The sequence below is a fragment of the Leptinotarsa decemlineata genome, unplaced genomic scaffold, assembly GCF_025532065.1.
Source record: "Leptinotarsa decemlineata unplaced genomic scaffold, Ldec_3_MD MMD2_tig00026340_RagTag_RagTag, whole genome shotgun sequence".
Taxonomy (NCBI): domain Eukaryota; kingdom Metazoa; phylum Arthropoda; class Insecta; order Coleoptera; family Chrysomelidae; genus Leptinotarsa; species Leptinotarsa decemlineata.
The window spans coordinates 7,336,010-7,356,056 of NW_027412694.1; the positions used below are offsets into that span (position 1 = coordinate 7,336,010).

Sequence of the window (20,047 nt, forward strand, 5' to 3'; positions counted from 1 at the left end):
TTATCGAATATTTATTATTACTTCGTCATAGTACACTTGGAATACAATAACATTTTCCTTTTCCATTTTTTATATTCTCCGAAATAACAAGTCCATTCGAAAAAAACGAAAAACAGCATTTTTGGTATTCCCCTTATAACTCGAGAAGGGCGAGAGTCCCCGTAAATTTTATTCGACCATTGTATTGTTTTCGATGACAGTTACTTTTTTCCCATTTAATCGTCTTCATATCTGTTACGGTTTAGAATATAGCAATGTTACCACATGTTAAAAGAAACGGCCTGTATATGATTATCTTAAAACTTGATTAGAATCGTTTTATAGAAGTATATACGTAAAGGAAATTTCAAAATATAATTTAGATTACAGGTAATTTCGAAATAATCAAGAGAAATAATGAAATGAAAGAAACTTTTCTAGCAACACATCTCGACCCTCTGTTGAATAAACCCATCAGAACATTCATTAATATCTTCATAAAATTTCTCGCACCCAGTCATGTGGAATAATATGTCACCCTCGACAAATATACTAATAAACCCCTACAAAATAATGACTGGCTGTGATTCTACCACTAATTCTCAATTTTGAAGAGGGAAACAGCACGTCGATGACTTTTGGTAACTAATCAACTTAGGCTATGCTAGAAAAAACAAACGAGGGTGGCCGGATTGTTACCCAACTTGATCTACAAGCGGGGGTGGACGAGAGAATCCTCGCGTATTTTGACAAGTAATTGCCAATTTTGATTATTAGATTGTAGTACATAGTTTTTGAGAGTCATGGGGAAGTTGGGGCGTTATGATGAGAATATAAGCATAAATGGAAAATATGGCTAAAACTGTTTTTTTCGAAAAAACAACATCGTGCGTACTAACCATATTGTGTAGCAATCCTGTGAATAATACCTGATTCAATTCTATAACGAATGTTTGGAGTGCAAGCTGGATAGAAAAAAGTGTTTTCGTATAATTCAAAGTTCATATAGAGGTAGTTGTTTCCAGAGAGTTTTTTTTCCAATTTGTGTTTGATAGTTACTCATTTGCATGATCTACACATCTTTGTGAAAAGTGTATTTCAAAATTACCTGCTTCCTTTCTTTAAAAGATTCCCAAATTTTTGTGTATAAAAGATGAAAAAGTAGAGAGTCAAAATCTTCACCATAGATCAGTATTTGGCTCACGAATTCATAAAATAAACTTTACAAATGACAACATCAATAAATCAACAACTACTTTCATTTGTTTTCATAGCATTCCAATCGTATTAAACGAAATAGTACGAACGATATAAAGAGTACTTGCTTCTTTCAATAAATTGATGAATGTAGCCGTTATCACGTGGTAAGAAATCATAATGAAGATTTTTACCACTTTTATAAAAGTAGTAAAAAACATAGAAAAGTTCAATTCTCGTTTCTTCATGATAAAAAGAATATTTCATCCAATCCCCTAGATGCCGAAGAAATCTGTCGTGCTGTAAATAACAATTTGATGAAGTGAATTGATGAATGGTTGGAAATTGACGGAAATGTATTCGGACATATTTTGAAATAGTTTTTGTATTTTGTGTGAAAAGACAACGCAATATTTTTGAATTTTCGCTCTGTAAGAGGACCTATCACTCCTAACTGAAACCAGAAATGTGCGGTTGGCTCCTGTAGCATATGTGATGTTTTTCATTTTCGATAACCAGGTGTTGCCCATCTTGCCAAGCTTGCCAAGTTTTTATGTCGGCGTTGGTGGATTAACCAATCAACTGATAACTGCATTAGCAAAAATTTGGGAAGCTTTCCTGGAATGTCATCGAAAAACGAATCAACATGTTTCAAGAAATGATGAAAATACAAAAATGGTTAATGCAGTCGAGCTGCTGGAAAATAATTTCATGAAATCCAAAAAAATAATATGAGTACTATTCTGATCATTACCAATTGGATTTCATTTGAGAGCCACCATTAGACAACTGTTTCAGCCTATTGTGCATCGTCATTACCGCGCAGGCGGTCCTCGAATGAAGAAATGTGAAAAATCAAGAACAGTACTTGATAAAAATAACTGCGTAAAAATAAGCGAGACATAAGTGGAACCACCTATAGATGTGACACCCAAGTTAACTTGACAAGTTTTTATGTCGGCGTTGGTGGTTTGACCAATCAACTGACAACTACATTGGCAGCTCTTCTGGAATGTCATCGGTGAACGAATCCACATGTTTGTAGGAAAAATATAAAATCAAGAAAGGTTAATGCAGTCGAGCTGCTGGGAAATAATTCCATGAAATTCAAAAGATAGTTTTCAGAATAGTTTTTGTTTGATTTCTTAACGTTCATATCTGAAATCTACAAACCTTGTAAGAAAGTGAATCCTTTCGTCTTACTTTATTGCATTTACAAGCAACTTCGATTTTCCGATTTTCTCTTTCGCCTACGATCTGTAGTAGTTGTCCCCAGTGACGTGGCGTTAAGCAAGTGACGCGTGAATGTGGTGCTTCTGGCAGCATATCTGTAAGAGACAGGATCGTAACACGACCCTCATACGTGAAGCTCGTTCATCTAAAAGTGAAATATTTCGCCACGTGGAAATGTGCAATGGACCTTTTATGTATGGCATGATGCTTTCTGTGGGTGTAGAAATATTGTCATACAGAGTTTGCTCAATATCATACAATGTTACTATTAAATTTCTTCATAAGTAATATATAGTCGTTCGATTGATGACTTATTTATTATGTAGAAATTCATGTTGAATATAGAATAAAGAAAATCCTTTTGTCTAATTTCTACTGTGTTTATTTATTCGTTACGACCGGTTTCGGCTTATATATATATATATATATATATATATATATATATATATATATATATATATATATATATATATGATGTGTTGTTTTTCCGGTTTCCGGGTGTTCATCCGTTGTGTAATATTCGATAGTCGACGTTTCGCCATCATCTCAGATGGCATTATCAAGACGAGTTACACCTCTCGAAGCGAAACAGTAAATAGTACACAACGGATGTACACCCGGAATGGAAAATAATTCCATGAAAATCAAAAGATAAATAGAATAATACGTTTTGATCATTCCCATATTAATTTCAATTTAAGAGCCACCGGTATACAGCTGTTTCAGCCTATTGGGCATCGTCAGTACTGGGCAGGCGGTCCTCGATTGAAGACAAAATGAGAAAAAACCAAGAAAGTACGAAAGTACCGCCTGCCCGGTACTGACGATGCCCAATAGGCTGAAACAGCTGTATACCGGTGGCTCTTAAATTGAAATCAATATGGTATTGATCAAAAAGTACTAATCTATTTATCTTATATATATATATATATATATATATATATATATATATATATATATATATATATATTTCAATCTGAAAAACCATTCAAACTTTTGCACAAATTATATAGCACTATATATTAATCGTTTTTCAATTTCGATTGCCTCTCTGATTGTTCGTGAGTAAAAGTTTTCGTTGCTTGCTAGCATTTTTGTGTTGTCGAAATTGATGTTATGTCCTGTTTGAAGTACGTGTTGGAAGAGAGAAGACGTGGTGACTTTTCCCTTCACTGCTAGTTTGTGTTCATCTTTGCGAATGTTGATTCGTCTGTTGGTCTGGCCGATGTAAGTCCTGTCACAATCATGGCATGGTACTTCATACACTCCTTGTGATGCCAGTAGTATCTGATCCTTGGGATTACGAAGCATGGACCTTATTGTTCGTTCTGGTACGAACGAAGTTGATATGTTATGTCGGTGAAGAATTCTGCTGATTTTATCTGTTGTTCCTGCAATATATGGTAGTGTGGTTGTTATGACCGGTGTATCTCGAGTTTTTTGTTGTTTCCGTGTGGTCTTGGCAGCCGCTTTTATACTTCTTTCTGAGTAGTTATTCATTTGTAGCGTTGTTTCGATGGTGTTCAACTCTTGTTGTCTGTGATCGTTGTCTGCCAGCCTCCTCGAACGTGTAATGAACGTGTAAAAATCATTCCAAACTGCGTAAAAATAAATTATCACCTCAAGACCCAGGCCACAGAAAACATCATGAGAAGAACAAGTTTTGCACTCTTACGAGCCAACATCCATGACGCCAGAAGACAACTAAACGAAACAGACACACACCGGCTTAGACTGCACACAACTTTAAGCAACATAATTCATCCACTAATATGGGATAAGATTGACACACTAGCGGAATTTCGAGCGGAAAATGACTTCGATATCACAACAGAGAAACAGAAGGACAAGTTCAACCGTCTCAGTCTGACACAAACAAGGAAAAACAACATACCAAGGATTGAGGCCACCAGAGTGGTTTACAACTATTCGAGCCAGCACCTAGATGAGGCATCCACTGAGGCGCTAGCTAAAGGTTTCAACTTCGCGGTCGCACCAGGCCGCATACCGGTTGAAAATATAATTAGCAATGTAGAATCAGCCCTGAATAGAATAGACGACAAGGAGACGCAAGAGTCAATTAGACAGGACATTGCACACGTACTCAAAAATGCAAAACCGCCGACCAGAAATATACCCCATAAGGAATACCAAGCACTGAAAAATCTACGAGAGAATGAGGATATCATCATCCTACCAGCAGACAAAGGCAATGCAACAGTAGTGTTAAACACCATAGATTATGAATCCAAAATGATGAAACTACTAGAGGATCCAGCCTACAAGAAAATAGTTAGAGATCCAACTACCTATCTAGAGAAAACCACAAAAACTGCCATCAATAATTCTCCTATCGACGACGAAATCAAAAGACATCTGATTCCAAGAGAGAAATCATCCAAGTGCCCTAAACTTTATGGACTCCCCAAAGTCCACAAGGAAGGGGCACCACTCAGGCCAATCGTGAGCTCGGTAGGTTCACCAGTGCATCAATTAGCGAAACACGTTGCTCATGTACTTCAACCACATGCGGAAAAGGTCGATTCATATGTGCGCAATGCCGACCACCTCATAGACATATTGAAAACACAAACCGTTAGTCCGGACGACATCCTTGTCAGCTTTGATGTAACCCCGTTATTTACCCAGGTACCCACCGGAGAGGCACTAGAAATAATCAAAAAGAAATACAAACCGGAAGAGCATATCATCACATTGGCGGAACATTGCATCAAAAACACTTACTTCATCTATAACGACCAACGATACAGACAAATTGAAGGGGCACCAATGGGCTCGCCACTATCACCCGTTGTTGCCAATCTCTTTATGGAAGAAATCGAAACCGAAGCAATAGCAACGTCACCCTTGAAACCTAAACTCTGGCTGAGGTATGTCGATGACATCTTCGTGATTTGGTCTCATGGTCACCAGGAACTTTCCAGGTTTTTTAATCATTTGAATGAAATCCATCCACGCATTAAATTCACGAAAGAAGTTGAAGAAGGCAACCAGCTCGCATTTCTCGATGTCGGAACATTAGGTCACACGGTATATCGAAAGCCAACACACACGAACAGGTACCTAAACGCAAATTCACACCACCACCCAAAACAAATTCACGCGGTGGCAAAAACACTCATTACACGTTCGAGGAGGCTGGCAGACAACGTTCACAGACAACAAGAGTTGAACACCATCGAAACAACGCTACAAATGAATAACTACTCAGAAAGAAGTATAAAAGCGGCTGCCAAGACCACACGGAAACAACAAAAAACTCGAGATACACCGGTCATAACAACCACACTACCATATATTGCAGGAACAACAGATAAAATCAGCAGAATTCTTCACCGACATAACATATCAACTTCGTTCGTACCAGAACGAACAATAAGGTCCATGCTTCGTAATCCCAAGGATCAGATACCACTGGAATCACAAGGAGTGTATGAAGTACCATGCCATGATTGTGACAGGACTTACATCGGCCAGACCAACAGACGAATCAACATTCGCAAAGATGAACACAAACTAGTAGTGAAGGGAAAAGTCACCACGTCTTCTCTCTTCCAACACGTACTTCAAACAGGACATAACATCAATTTCGACAACACAAAAATACTAGCAAGCAACGAAAACTTTTACTCACGAACAATCAGAGAGGCAATCGAAATTGAAAAACGACCTAATAATATGAACAAGAGGGATGATGCGCAAAGATTACCATCAACATGGTAGTCGAGCAAAACAGGTAGTCGAGCAAACACAGGTAGTGGCAGCAACGCAGGTAAAGGGAAACATCCATCCCTATAAATTGAGACACAGAGTTCGAATTAATCAGTCTAGTTGAAAAAACCAGACATCACCAGAAGATGGCAAATGAGACTTTGCCGTTGTGAAAATAATCCTTATGGGGAGAAAATACACGGAACACGGAGCGAAACCCGAGAAAACAGCTCATCATATATATATATATATATATATATATATATATATATATATATATATATATATATATATATATATATATATATATATATATATATATATATATATATATACTGATTATGACCAGCTTTCGACAGCTGGTCGTGCTATCATCATCAAGGCTCTACTCAAACTGAACATGTCAACCTCTTGTTTGTCCTTTTATGCGATCCGAAAACGAAAACCCACTCATACGGGGCAGTATCTGAACCACAAATCCAACCACCATCAATCGACTAAAAGAGGAATCATCAAGACTCTATCAGACCGTGCTTTTGGGCTCTGTAATACGAAGGAAGGTCTCGAGAAGGAACTAGACATTATCAAAAATGATCTTCAACGGAATGGCTACTCCAAAGCGATGGTAGAAAAGACTTTGGCTAAAAGACAATAGGAGCCTCGCAAGGAAGAGAAGCCGTCACAACCAGTGCTTGCACTTCCCTACATCAGCGGATTATCGGAGAGGATAAGAAGAATTGGTTCCAAGTACAACATCAGAACCTGCTTCAGATCCGGTAACACTATCCGTAGCAGCCTCACGAAAACCAGGCCACCAAACGCGGACTCGATTCCAAGAATTGCATTTACCGGATACCCTGTGAGTGCGGAAAATCCTATATTGGTGAAACTAAGAGGCCATTGAATGTTCGCATTGCCGAGCACAAGAAACACACACAGCGAGGGGAAACCAGCAAATCAGGAATAGCAGACCATGTTTGGACCCATCAACACAACATCGACTGGTCCCAAGCTGAGATCTTGCACAGAGAGGAACATTGGTTTAGGAGAAAATTCAAGGAAGCCGCATACATGTTGTCCAACAACGTATTCAGCCAAGCCAGCGTAGAAATACACAACATATGGAAACCCACCATCAAGCGAAAAATGGCCAACTCCCATCAAAACGGTCATCTCCCACGGAACCAGTGAAGCGGAAAATGGAAAGCGGGGATAAGTGAAAGTACTCGAACGACCTATAAATAGTCATCTCTCGGAGGAATCAGTCCAGTCATCACCCGAAGACGATTGTAGATATTAACAATCGAAACGTAAACTAACGTGACTTGGAATCTCACAACTTTTTATTTTCATTTTCTTTTTTCATTTCTTCATTTTTATTTTTTTTGTTCTATTTTTACTTGTATTTTTTTTCACTATTATTTCATTTCAGGTTCTTTTGATAAATATAATTGTTATTTCCAGCTATTCATTTTTAATTATTCTTTTTTAGTTGTTTCAGGGATTTCAAATCATTTTATATAGTAGACAATGGAAGTCCGAACTAGTGAAATACTCCAATTTGTTATTTTCAACCAAATATCCCAAAAATGTTATTTTCCTCCATGAAATAGAGAATATTTCACAAACTCAACTTAACTTCACATCGATCGTCTCGCACGAGTTCCCTAGTGTAAACAATTGTAATCATGGCTGGTGAGTCGGTATGGAATACACGGCAGATTCGATTATTGAGATCCTCCATCACTGATCATATGTATCATTGAAATGTTGGGTAATCATGTACAAATTGTAGGGAGGAGACCATATTGTTGCCATATCATCATAGTGGGTTATGTTCTAATAGTTCAAGCAGGTTTTCAGCAGGAAATCTTGATGTCGTAGTCCTGTTAAATTACCAGTGTAAAAATATTTCCCAATGACGTATCCATTGTAAAGTTCATATCACACGTTCACCCTCCATTTTGTTTGGAGATTCGGCTATCCAATGTAATTAGACTAGTAAGGTGCGTTATGTGTGTTGACGACACCATTATTCTGAAATCAGCTTTCATTACTCCAGCATCATTAGGATATATCGATCATCATGAAACATTACTCAGAGCCGAAATGTGCGACAAATGAAGTTCCAAGCGTGATACCTGTTTTTTTAAATGGTTTCATTTAGGTTGCTCTGTTTGTTCGTTTATTCGTTTGGGTCAAATTTAGTGATTGAAGATTGACCCCCTTCCGGTTGACAGATTGATCTGAAATTTGGTACACACATTTAGTTTCGATGACAATACAATTTAATAAATTCTGTAACATTGTAAATCCAAGATGACCGCAGCTACAAAATGGCGGATTGCATGTTGTTTCACAACCACCTCAAAATGGGTATCTAATAACACGACATGACTAGTAGAATAGTAGTACACTTTGAAGAAGATACAAATTCAAAATTGCCGCAGCCACAAAATAGCGATTAATATATTACCTACCTTGTAATACTGAGGCACTAAACAAACTAAACAGAATGAGAAGAATTGAGTAACAAAATAAGAAACCAAAAACTTGAAAATAAAGTAAGTAAAAAAAATGATGTTGAACGGTTTTATTGGAAAAATAAATGATAATAATGATGTAATGTACTAAAAATTATTCGGAAGTTCCTAGGTAGTAGTCATCACACCATTCTCCTTAGGAATCTACGGTATTGATCAGATGAGAAAATAATAAAATCGTTGTGTATAGTATTTACTCAGGTTACGCTAAGCCCAACGATTTTATTATTTGTTTATGTGTTCAATACAGCAGATTGCTGAGGAGAGTGGTGTGATGACTTCTACCTAGGGCCTTCCGAATAATTTTTCAGTTTCAAGTACATTATCCATATATGTATTATCTTTTTTTAATAATTTAACATAATTTTTTTCTTATTTCATTAAATTTTCCCTTACTAACCGTAAGTTCTGCTAACACTCAGAGTAAAACAAGTGGATTTATCTAGCATAATAATTTCATGTTCTTCCCTTCTGGCTGATGCTAATCTAGATTATTTTTTCTACTCTACGAAAAGTTACATGTGATGGTAGATGACGATAAGGAAAACGCTCATAATATAATCAAGCTGAATTGTGAGAATTTCTCCGAAATTTTCCATACATAAGCAACAAATCAACATAGTCGTTAGAGGTCAATGTCAAAAATTCTATTTAAACTCTATTTCAATCTGTGTCAACCATAGTGAAGTACATAAGATGATGTTCGATTAATTGTGGATAACGGAATTTCTTGTACATCCGAAGGTTTTTTATTGCTGATGAGATTATTATTTATTTGAGCGAAAATTTTGATCAACATTTCGACAATATCAACAATGACGTGGAGACTCAAATAATAGGGTGTATATTTTTTGAGGGTGTCATGTTAAAAACTGAAGTAGAGAATAATTTTTTGAAAGATGATTAGCGTGATAACAACGAAGTTTCTAGAAGAGCATTTCTACGTTTCTCCTAGCTGACTGACAATTGCTTTGAAAGATATATCTGTGTATAATCAACATATTTTTGTAAAGAGTTTTTTTTTATAGAATCTACTATTTTCTTATTTCTCCACATTTGTTTTGTATTATGACAGAGAAAAAGGTGGAATATTAAACTCCTCAAATGAGGAATTCGTTACTAATAATTCAAGAACTTGAAAAAACCTACCCTGTATAGGATTATCCTGTTTTCAAACCGATCCCACAAAATCCTCGAAGCTCTGAGTAGATGCAGAAAAGTGATATAAAGTAGTGTACATTTTGCACGACTTGAATAAAACATGATATCGCCTGACACCTGCCCGTCAAACTTTTTCGCTTCGTTAACAAGTCACGATTTGATTTTGTGTTGCGGTTTCGCGAGGAATGAATAATTTCATTGGATTTTCGTGAAAATAGACACGAACTGAGTCATATTTGTTCTATTCTCTCTTATTGCATTTTCAATTCAATACAAAAATACGTTTACTCTCGGAGGAAAATTTAATATAAACTGTGCTGGTCAGCATTAATCTTTCTGGCGAAAACACTTTTAGACACCATGACAGCGCTCCTAGGGTCAAAATACTCAGGAGGTAAAATAACTCCCCTAACGGATATCCAGGTGAGGGCTGATTTGAGGGAATCATGCTGCAGAAGTTATTCAAAAACCACTATTTCTGACAGTCAGCAGGGTCTTTCTAACATCAGACCACAGCGAAATAGCATGGACCTCTCAGAAACTGCAGTTACTAAGAGGCCCACAAGCAACTTCAAAATCAATTTCTGCAACATCAGAGGACTCAACTCAGATATAAAATCAGTTCACCAACATCTGCACTCACTCACAGAAACCAATGTCAGTGCTTCAATAAACCCCATCAATTTTTTATATCCCGGCTATGATCCACTCCCGATTCAAACGTAACTTTGGAATATCTCTTTTTATCCGAAGCGATCTCCTCTGTCAACGAGAGGAAATGTTGGAACCCCAAAACTTTGAAGTTATGTTGTTTAAAATGACACTATAGTAGATCACTAAACTCAAATGCTGCGTGTATCGACAACCAAGCGATACACATTATACTGCCGTGCTAAGGAAGAAGGTCGTACGTAACTGGCAATTTCATCAACATTGAGTTATTGCTATTTTTGGCATCTGCAACCACCAACGCAACTTCTAAGAAATGTTGGATACCGTAGCTATTCAGCTGAAGACACAAATTCAGTTTGAAATTTGTCGTATCTACAAATTATTACTGACTTCACAATGCAAAAATGTCGTATCTGACATTACTAAGCAAAATTATCGTATCTACGATAACATTGGCAGAAACGACAATTTCGTTTAGTAATCTTGGAGTACATTGGCAGATACGACAATTTTGCTTAGTAATTCACTAGGAAAAATTGATCCATCACTCACATTTTGAGGTTATGTGTAGGAGTTTATTGTTGTTTATACGTGTGACTTCATGAAATCCTAAAAAAGTGTCATTATTTGAACAGAAAGATGAGGGAACATATTGATGAGGGAATGACACCCACCGATGGAGAGTTATTATTTGATAGCGATGATTCGGTGAAAGACAAGGATTATCTTCCAGAAAATTCATCAGATGGTTATGAGAGTGATAAATCTATTCTTCTTGCTGACCTAAAATATTAAATTAGAAAAATAAATTCTCAACAAAATAAAGAAAACATTAATTTTGAAAATGAAGTGGTACATGGGGACTCTGAAGAGGCGAATGACAGCAGAAAACGAAAACGGCAAAAGCATGCTTTGAAGGAGAGTTGTCGAAAGAATTCAGAAAAAATCAGTAAAAACAGACAAATCCAAATAAACCAACAATTTTGACAAACAAACGATATTGAAGGGAGAGTATTCATAATGCACAACATAACTGACAGTCCTGTGAAAAGACGAACATCTGGAGATAATTCTCCAAATTCTGAGGAATTTAGTTGTTCATAAAACTATAGGAAAAATAATTCCAAAAAATTAGCGTCGTGGCAGGAGAGAGGCTCATCATAAATTCAATACCCATATTATTATTAGCCACATTGAATCATTCAAACCAACAATTTCGCATTATCTCCGAGAACATGCACCGAAATGGTTATATTTGCCTAGTGATATAACAATACAATTAATGTATGAGAAATTCTGTACTGATTATACCCAACATCATATTTCATATGAACTTTATAGACGGGAGGTGGCAAAAAAAATATTTCTTTCTGTAAACTGGGCCATGAGGAATGTTTTGCTTGCGAAACTTTTTTAATGCATCAGAAAAGTTCAAGCCATTCAAATTTGCTGGAACCCAACACAAGTTGTGATGTATGCAAATCCTACATGCAACATAAAAAGAAATATGATTCGTCTAGAATCGAATACTCATCAGATTCAGACCCTCAGAATCAGGATATTTGTTTTTCTGCTGACCTTCAGAAGGTATTTGAAATATATATTTTTTTAATCAAATTTTAACATGTCAAAATCTTTCAGGTTATTATGCTGCCAAAGTGCGATATGTATAAAGAAATCATATTCGTGCCTCGAATTATTGCTTTTCACGAATCGTTTGTTTCTGTAGGCAAAAGAGCAAACAAACAAAATAATTTTGTTATCCTATTGCTTGTATTTGGCATGAGGGAATAACTGGTAGGAAAAAGGAAGATATAATTTCCACGTTTTATGCATTTTTTCCCGAAATGGGTGATTGCAAAAAAATTACTCTATGGCTTGATAATTGTTCTGGTCAAAACAAAAATTGGGCCTTATTTTGTTTTTTCATTTATGTGGTGAACTGTGACTTGGTTAACTTAAATGACCTGGAAATAAAATATTTCGAGCCAGGCCACACTTTCATGTCGGCTGATTATTTTCATCATGCAGTTGAGACCCAATTGAAAAGAAAAAGAAAGATCTATGATTTGCAAGACTTCAAAGAGTGTGTACAAAATGCTCATCCCAAAGCAAAAGTGATCGACATGAGTAGAAGTATTGAAAACTTTTTCGACTGGCCAGATCACACATCTTTAACAAAGCTGAAAAATTCGAATCCTAGACCATATATATCTGATATCGTACATTTGAAGCTAAAAAGGGGTGAGAAGACCTTACAATACCGAAATTCTTTTGCAGATGATTTCATCACATTGAACTTTCTGAAAGCTAATCAAATGAAAAGTGATCTGAGTTGTCCCTCTCCCAAAAAAGCTAAGAGGAATATCAAAAAAAGGGAAGTATACTCGTCTGCAAAAGCTGTTACCAATTCTACCAATCGCCAGGCGACAGTTCTGGAAAAATTTTCCTGAAGTGAACGACGACGAGGAGGAGAGTAGTATTATTGATGATGAATAACTCCATGATAACCGAAATTGCATCCTCTCACTAGTTTTTATTCATATATGCATATAATAATAAGACAATAATATAATATTTATGTTCCATTTTATCCCCTATATATTTATGTTTACGACATTTTGTATTGTACTTTTCGATTTTTTTTATAAAGAAAAGTCGTATCTGCATTTATTTTTGACTTTTTTAAAATATCACAACGAAATACAACTGAAAAAATAGCATCCACCAATATGTACTTCCACCCCGAGAATAATCAATTTCCTATCAGAAATGTGGATGGCATTGAAATAAGTCTTGAAATGCGATTACCTCAAAATGATCAAACTGTCAGTTACGACCTTCTTCCTTTAGCACGACAGTATAGGGCACTATCCTCTTTATTCGCAAAGAGTCATTGACTTTCTGCATATCAATGATTCCAGTGCCGAAATTTCCATATTCGGAGAATTTAAGATCCACAATATCGAATGGCCACAAATTTTGAAATATCAACGACGAACAAGGTTGCGAAGCTAAGACTTTTGCAATAAGCAGCGGGCTTACTCAGATTATAAACGAGCCAACCATGGAATACAATATATAGCTTTGCTAACGACAGCACACTTGTCTCGTCATTCCATTTGGATTCCAGGACATCGGCTGTGAATGCACATCTTCACCGGCAGTAGGAGGTTGCATATCTTAATGAGGATCCAAAGGTGATTTCAAAATGTCTCCGAACCGGATATTTCTGCTTCGATAAGTTTGTTGGGGGTTAAAATGGACACCAATATATCTTGGGGGTTAAAATGGACACCAATATATCTTGGCACAATCATATCGCTGTCATTGCAAAGGCTACTTTTCAAAAGTTTGAAAACTGTTCCAAACCAGAAAACTGTACAAACCCCAGCAACTTTCGATGCTTTATAAAGCTCAGATCAGACCATTTTTGAAGTATTGTTCACATGTATGGAGCTCCGCCACTAAGTATACACTGCAGGTGCTGGATTCCATCCAGAAAAGAGCCATCCGCCTGATTGGACACATGAACATCACTTGCAACCTTGATAGTCAGAATCATCGAAGAAAAGTTGGAGATGTGTCTCTCTTTCACGGGAGAAATACGAAACGGATTTTGGCTGATCATCATTTTGAGGTTCAACTCAGTATTTCACGAACTTCACCCTTTGAAAACTCTTTCATCTGGAGAAGTGCGTTTATATGAAATAAACTACCTGAGAACGTTTTTCCAAATGAATTCAATCTCCAGCGGCAGCGATTCAAATCCAACGTGAATCGCTACTTTCACACAGGCACCGCTCTTAGAGCGCCTTGAGGATTTTTCTGTAGTACTTGTGTTTTATCCTTATGAAAAAGAGATACAAAACTATTTTAGACGCGTGTTTCACCAACAACTTTGGCGTCATCGCGACAAGATTATATAACACCAACGTGATCGGCGAAATACACTTTAAGATATGCGTTGCAGTGCTAATGTGTCTCAAAAGTGTTTTCGTTCAATCTACGGAAAATATTCCGTAATCAATAATCTTCCTTCTGAAGCTCTACGAATCTTCAGTCCGGCGTCCCTCTATAAATTATTTTCTCAAATAATTTTTCTACCATTCAGGATAACTTACCATTGAAATGTTATTCCTTGACACTGTCATCTGTCCTATTTTGGGAATGACATTATTTCAACATAGTTGATCTACTTCACGCTCAAACCTAAGTTGTATACAGCGGTAGTGACTCGATGAAAAAACCCTCAGAAAATTGTATTAGCAATATATCGATCACAGGATAGTTGGATAGGATGTCTCATAATAGATGATTTTCTTTGAAGCTGATGAGAATCCCAAACGGAGGTACCCGTACCACCAGTGGTACGCGGGAACGTTACAGGTGGTACATGTGAGTGATGTGAGCAACATGCTGTTAATAGCAAACATGACTCAGCTCACGGGTCGCTACACATAACCCACTGAACGACCTGACAACTATGTTTTTCTATTACATTGGAATTTATAATTCCTAGGAAATAAAACAATAAAACACTTTAAGAATTTCACCTAGGAATCCCCAGATAGTACAATTGGTAAACAAAAGGTGTTTCATTTTTTACCTGTGGGTCTTTAAAAGGAATGTCTTTTACTTTCACTTGGCGTTACAGGTTCGTTGTGGGTGTTGTAATTATTAATTCTGATTTCGTATAAAAAACTGAACTATGAAAAGATTTCTGACGTCCTCTTCTACTTCAAAGGATTGTGCTAAAAAACCTAAATTACCGGCCAATCATGAATACGATGAAAACTACCTACAGTACGGTTTTATAGTGAAGCCAGGGACTGAACCAGTGACATTCCTATTCCTATGTCCTGAAACTTTCTCGAACCAATCCATAAAACCTTCTTTACTGATGCGACACCAAAATAATAACCACCCTGATCTGATTGGTGAGCCCATTAAATTTTTTAAAAAAATCCAAGTTTGTCTATACTGACACTAACTTGATAAAGGCGTCATACCTTGCTAGTTTGAGAATTGCAAAAGACGGAAAGCCTCACATAATAGGTGAGACGCTTTTAATGCCAGCCGCTGTGGATATGGTTCAAGCCGTGTTAGAAGAAAGGCAGCCAAAGAAATTAAAAAAATCTTTAACTAATTTCTGGATCGGATGTAAAACCGAGTACCCTTTGCTCTTCCAGCAAGTTCTGCTATTTTTGATGCCATTTGTTACGAGTTACTTGTGTGAGAGTGGATTTTCTGAACGCTTGTACATAAAAAATAAATATAGAAGCAGAATAAGTGTTGAAGAGAATTTAAGAGTGAAGATAAGTTCCATTACTTTTAATGTTGATATTTTAATCACAGGCAAACAACAAGTTTCCCACTGAAGACTATAAAAGTATATTTTGTATGATGATTAATTTTTTGCTGACTTTTTAATAATTTTTTATTTGTATGTTTTCTGACCTAGGTATGGGTAATAAATAAAACTGTGAATAAATACCATTTTAATCTTTTTATTCCTCCTTTATTATAAGCACGTAATGAATAAACAAATATCTAACCATTAAATATGAAGTTTTCTCAGGAATTTAATGATAAAAGCCTTCGAACACGTTTAGAGAAGTAAGTATTTTATGTTTATTAAAATAGTTAGGTCTAGTGGTACGCCAATATTTCTCAAAAAGTCAAGTGGTACGCAGGTGCAAAAAGGTTGGGAACCCCAGTTATAAAGATAATCATTCATTTCCGTATCATTACAAACAGAAAATAAGCTGAATGTTATTAGTAATCCGAAATAACGTTATTTCGAAACCATATTGAAGACATCAATTGATTTCCTTACATATTATGTGTTTACGACTGCCATCCGAAAGATTTTTGTTTTGGAATAATATATGTATAAAAAAGTATAATATATAGAAAGAAATCGAAATAGAAGAGCCTGAAACATCGGTTTAGTTTTGCCCACAACGCCCACAGTGGCGTTGAAGTGGCATTTATAAACGTTAATTTGAAGACCAAGATTTCTGCAAAAAAGCAGAAAAATATTCTAATTTGCCTTTTAGCACCTTCACAGATACTCCTGATCTTCATGTTTTAGACCAGGGGTCTCCAAACTACGGCCCGCGGGCCAAATCCGGCCCGCCAGTGTCATCAATCCGGCCCGCGAGAGCCAATGAATTACTGTCATCAATCTGGCCCGCGACAGCCAATGATGACCTAATTGTTGTTACTATTGCTGTGATAAGTTGAGGAAGAAAATACAGAAGGATAATTACTAGGTTTTATTTACTTGCAAGGTAAAAACGACAGAAATGATGACACAGAAAACTTAACTTAAATATCTAAGTTTAATCATATTAATATTAATAACTAACAAATAATTGAAATGAATCACAGTAAAACAAAAACACTAATGAGATTTATGTAATTGTGATTTTCCACCGAAAATACTTTGTAGTTGTGGATCAATTTTACTTGTACCAATTATCAAAAGAGATTTAAGATAGTCATCGGTTAATTGAGATCTGTAAACATTTTTTGTGTAGTTCATCTTGGAAAACGTTTTCTCACACAAGTAAGTAGTACCAAAAACAGAAAACAGCCCACGAACAAATTTATGCAAATTATCAAATTGTTCCAGTGGAAGACTCTTATAAAATTCCAACAAAGATGAATTTTGATATTTGTTCTTGAGCATATCACTGCACCGTAAATCAATAATTTCCATTTGGACTTCCGGAGCCAGGGTTTCAATGTCAGAATCAAAAGGATTTTGAAAAAGCATAATTTCATTCGCAATGACATCAAAATCTGAAAAACGAGTATCAAAATTTAACTTCAAAGCACTCAAAGTTTCGATTGCAAAATTGACGGAAAATTCAGTCTCTGTAGTGTGGCTGAATATTTCACATGTTTCAAAATGTGTGAAACATTTTTTACGTAATTGCGATTGAAATAGTATTATTTTCTGCCTGAAGGATTTGATATTGGTGTATAAATCAGGGAGAAGCTGATTTTCTCCTTGCAATCTCAAATTTAGTTCGTTCATATGATTTGTCATAGAAGACTAACTTCCACATCCATTCACTATTTTCTAAATCGACAAAAGGGCGCTGCTTCTCATTTAAAAAAATTTCGATCTCTGCTCGAAGTTCAAAATAGCGCTTAAGGACTTTTCTGCAACTAAGCCAGCGAACGTCAGTATGATATGGTAAATCATTTTCTCCAATCTGTTGAATAAACTCGCGGAATTGTCGGTGATTCAGCCCAGTGGATCTGATGAAGTTAACAACTGATATGACTGGTTTTAGAATTTCAGACATATCCAAACATTTTCCGCACAAGGACTGTTGATGAATGATACAATGTAAGACTAATGGTTTTGAACCACCATCATTTGTCACCTCACAAACCACAAGAGGAGACTAAATCATCTGTCGGTAACAAATAAGACAGATGGGTATCCGCGGCTAAGCTAAACAGTGGAGACGGGAGTGGGTTAAACAACTTAGCAAATTTCAAATAGATCTTAATGGGCGCCAGGTAAATTTAATCCTCCAGATACCCTAAATAACTCACAATATCAATAACTTACCAATTAATATTGGAAATAAAAGATAAAGATCCCCAATATGATTTATTCAGTAATCCTAACTTACATGGATTAACCAACAACGCTTCTAAGACAACAATGCAATATTCACACTACTACGCGATGTTCAAATGTCAATACAAGAGCGCGGTGTTATACCACGAATTCAATCAGCCATAAATTACGGTAGTAACGACGCTCAAAAGAAACTACAATACGTCAAGTAAAACTACTACGAAAATTGAGTAAGGGAATTCGTAAATACTAGTATTGGAAGGTTGAGACAAATTCGTTGGCGTCGCGTGAACTCAGGCGTAGGCGCATCGGTGTCAATCAGCAATCGTGAAAGGAAGAATATACCTCAATTTCCGTTTCACAGATGAATCACTATATCAATCTGGTATCAATATACAAACTCTTTATCAATAAACGATAAACAAACACTATATCAACAGGTATCAATGAACATAAGGGCAACAATTATTCAAATATCTCAGTATATCACAAATATTCAATTAAATCAATTATAACTTGCGTGCTCCTTTTGGGCCACCCGGTATATGGTGTCAGGCTACCCCGTGGTTTGACGGAGGTGGATCACCCTGTAGTACGGCGGAGATGGATCACCCTGTAGCACCACCAAGATAGATCACCCTGTAGGGCACGACAAGCTGGACCAGTAATGGATCACCAAATAAGATCCAGAAAGATAAATAAACAAAGGAAAGAAGAAAAAAAAGGAAACCAGGAAAACAGGAAAACCGGAAAACAGGAAAAAAAAACCCTTGAAGAAGAAAAAACCCTACGGAAGAAAATTCTCAATCAGAATCAGATAAAAACAAGGTGAGATTCAACCCCCATTCAATAGGGACTATTTGACTAATCAATACCCCTGGTATACTGGGTGCCCTGTATAACCATATAACCCGTAAAAAAAATCAAGAAAATTGAATGAATGTTGAAACCTCTCTTCAATACTAATATTCAGTTGAGATATAACGATGGAATCAGAAATTACTAAAATCATCAAAAACACATTTAATGGTAAAATTCTTACCCTGGCCAAGGGTTTTCTATACGTTTCTTCGTGTGCGGTGCTCTGCACGGAAGTCCTACTGGGACTTGATGAGTGACTAAGGGCCTTCTGTTTCTTATGAATCTAGAGACGAGAAACGAAGGTTGTAGAATTGAAGAGGTGATATCATAGCTAAGACCACATGAGAGATGCGACAGTGATTCAGACATACCTAATTTCGGAAATCCTTCCACCTGGCACGAGTTCGGTAACCACCACAAATCCTCAAAAGAGATTAAGTTTCAGACTGCAAATATCCACACCAAAATGACCAATCAGTCTTCCACTATACAATCCTGACTTGTAGAAATAATCCCCGTGAAGGATGGCACAAATACAACCATATATATCCTACAATCAGTCTGATGCTACCTTTGAACTCCGAACCAAGCTCATCGAAGGCCAACTTCCGAATACTAAAAGACTGCCACATCTGACAGCTAACCAGTTGTTGCCACAGTGCGTCCAATCTACCTACAAGCACCAAGGGGGCGCTGTGCACAACATCATAAATCTATCAATTCCTCCACAGCCACTTGAGACATCATCAACAAGTCCATGACCCATCAAAACTCCTTCTCAAAGCAATGCAACCCTAAAACAACCCTTGACAACTTGAGTAACCGATCAATCCCTCACCCGTGAACAACTGTAGAACTAGTTCGGTGTAAGTCGACGGAACGACACTACGAAAGTTCGGCAGATGTCAACCAACAGCTGTCTCTTAACCTTGTTATCTAACGTTTACAAAAATATTGTTCCAACCTATTTTCAACTATTTACCAATCCTTATTCATGCGATGGAATAGAAACATATAAGGTAAGTCGCCACATCTTTCCCTTTCAGTACAAATATTTGAACAT

General features: G+C 36.6%; 1 protein-coding gene across 1 annotated transcript; it reads left to right on the forward strand.

The window, feature by feature from the left end:
- Positions 1–4,056: 4,056 nt before the first annotated feature.
- LOC141485856 (uncharacterized) lies at positions 4,057–9,823 on the forward strand. The gene is made up of 2 exons (XM_074183406.1): positions 4,057–5,300; positions 9,760–9,823. The coding sequence occupies exons 1-2, from the start codon at positions 4,057–4,059 to the stop codon at positions 9,821–9,823; spliced, it is 1,308 nt and encodes a 435-aa protein (XP_074039507.1).
- Positions 9,824–20,047: the final 10,224 nt, after the last annotated feature.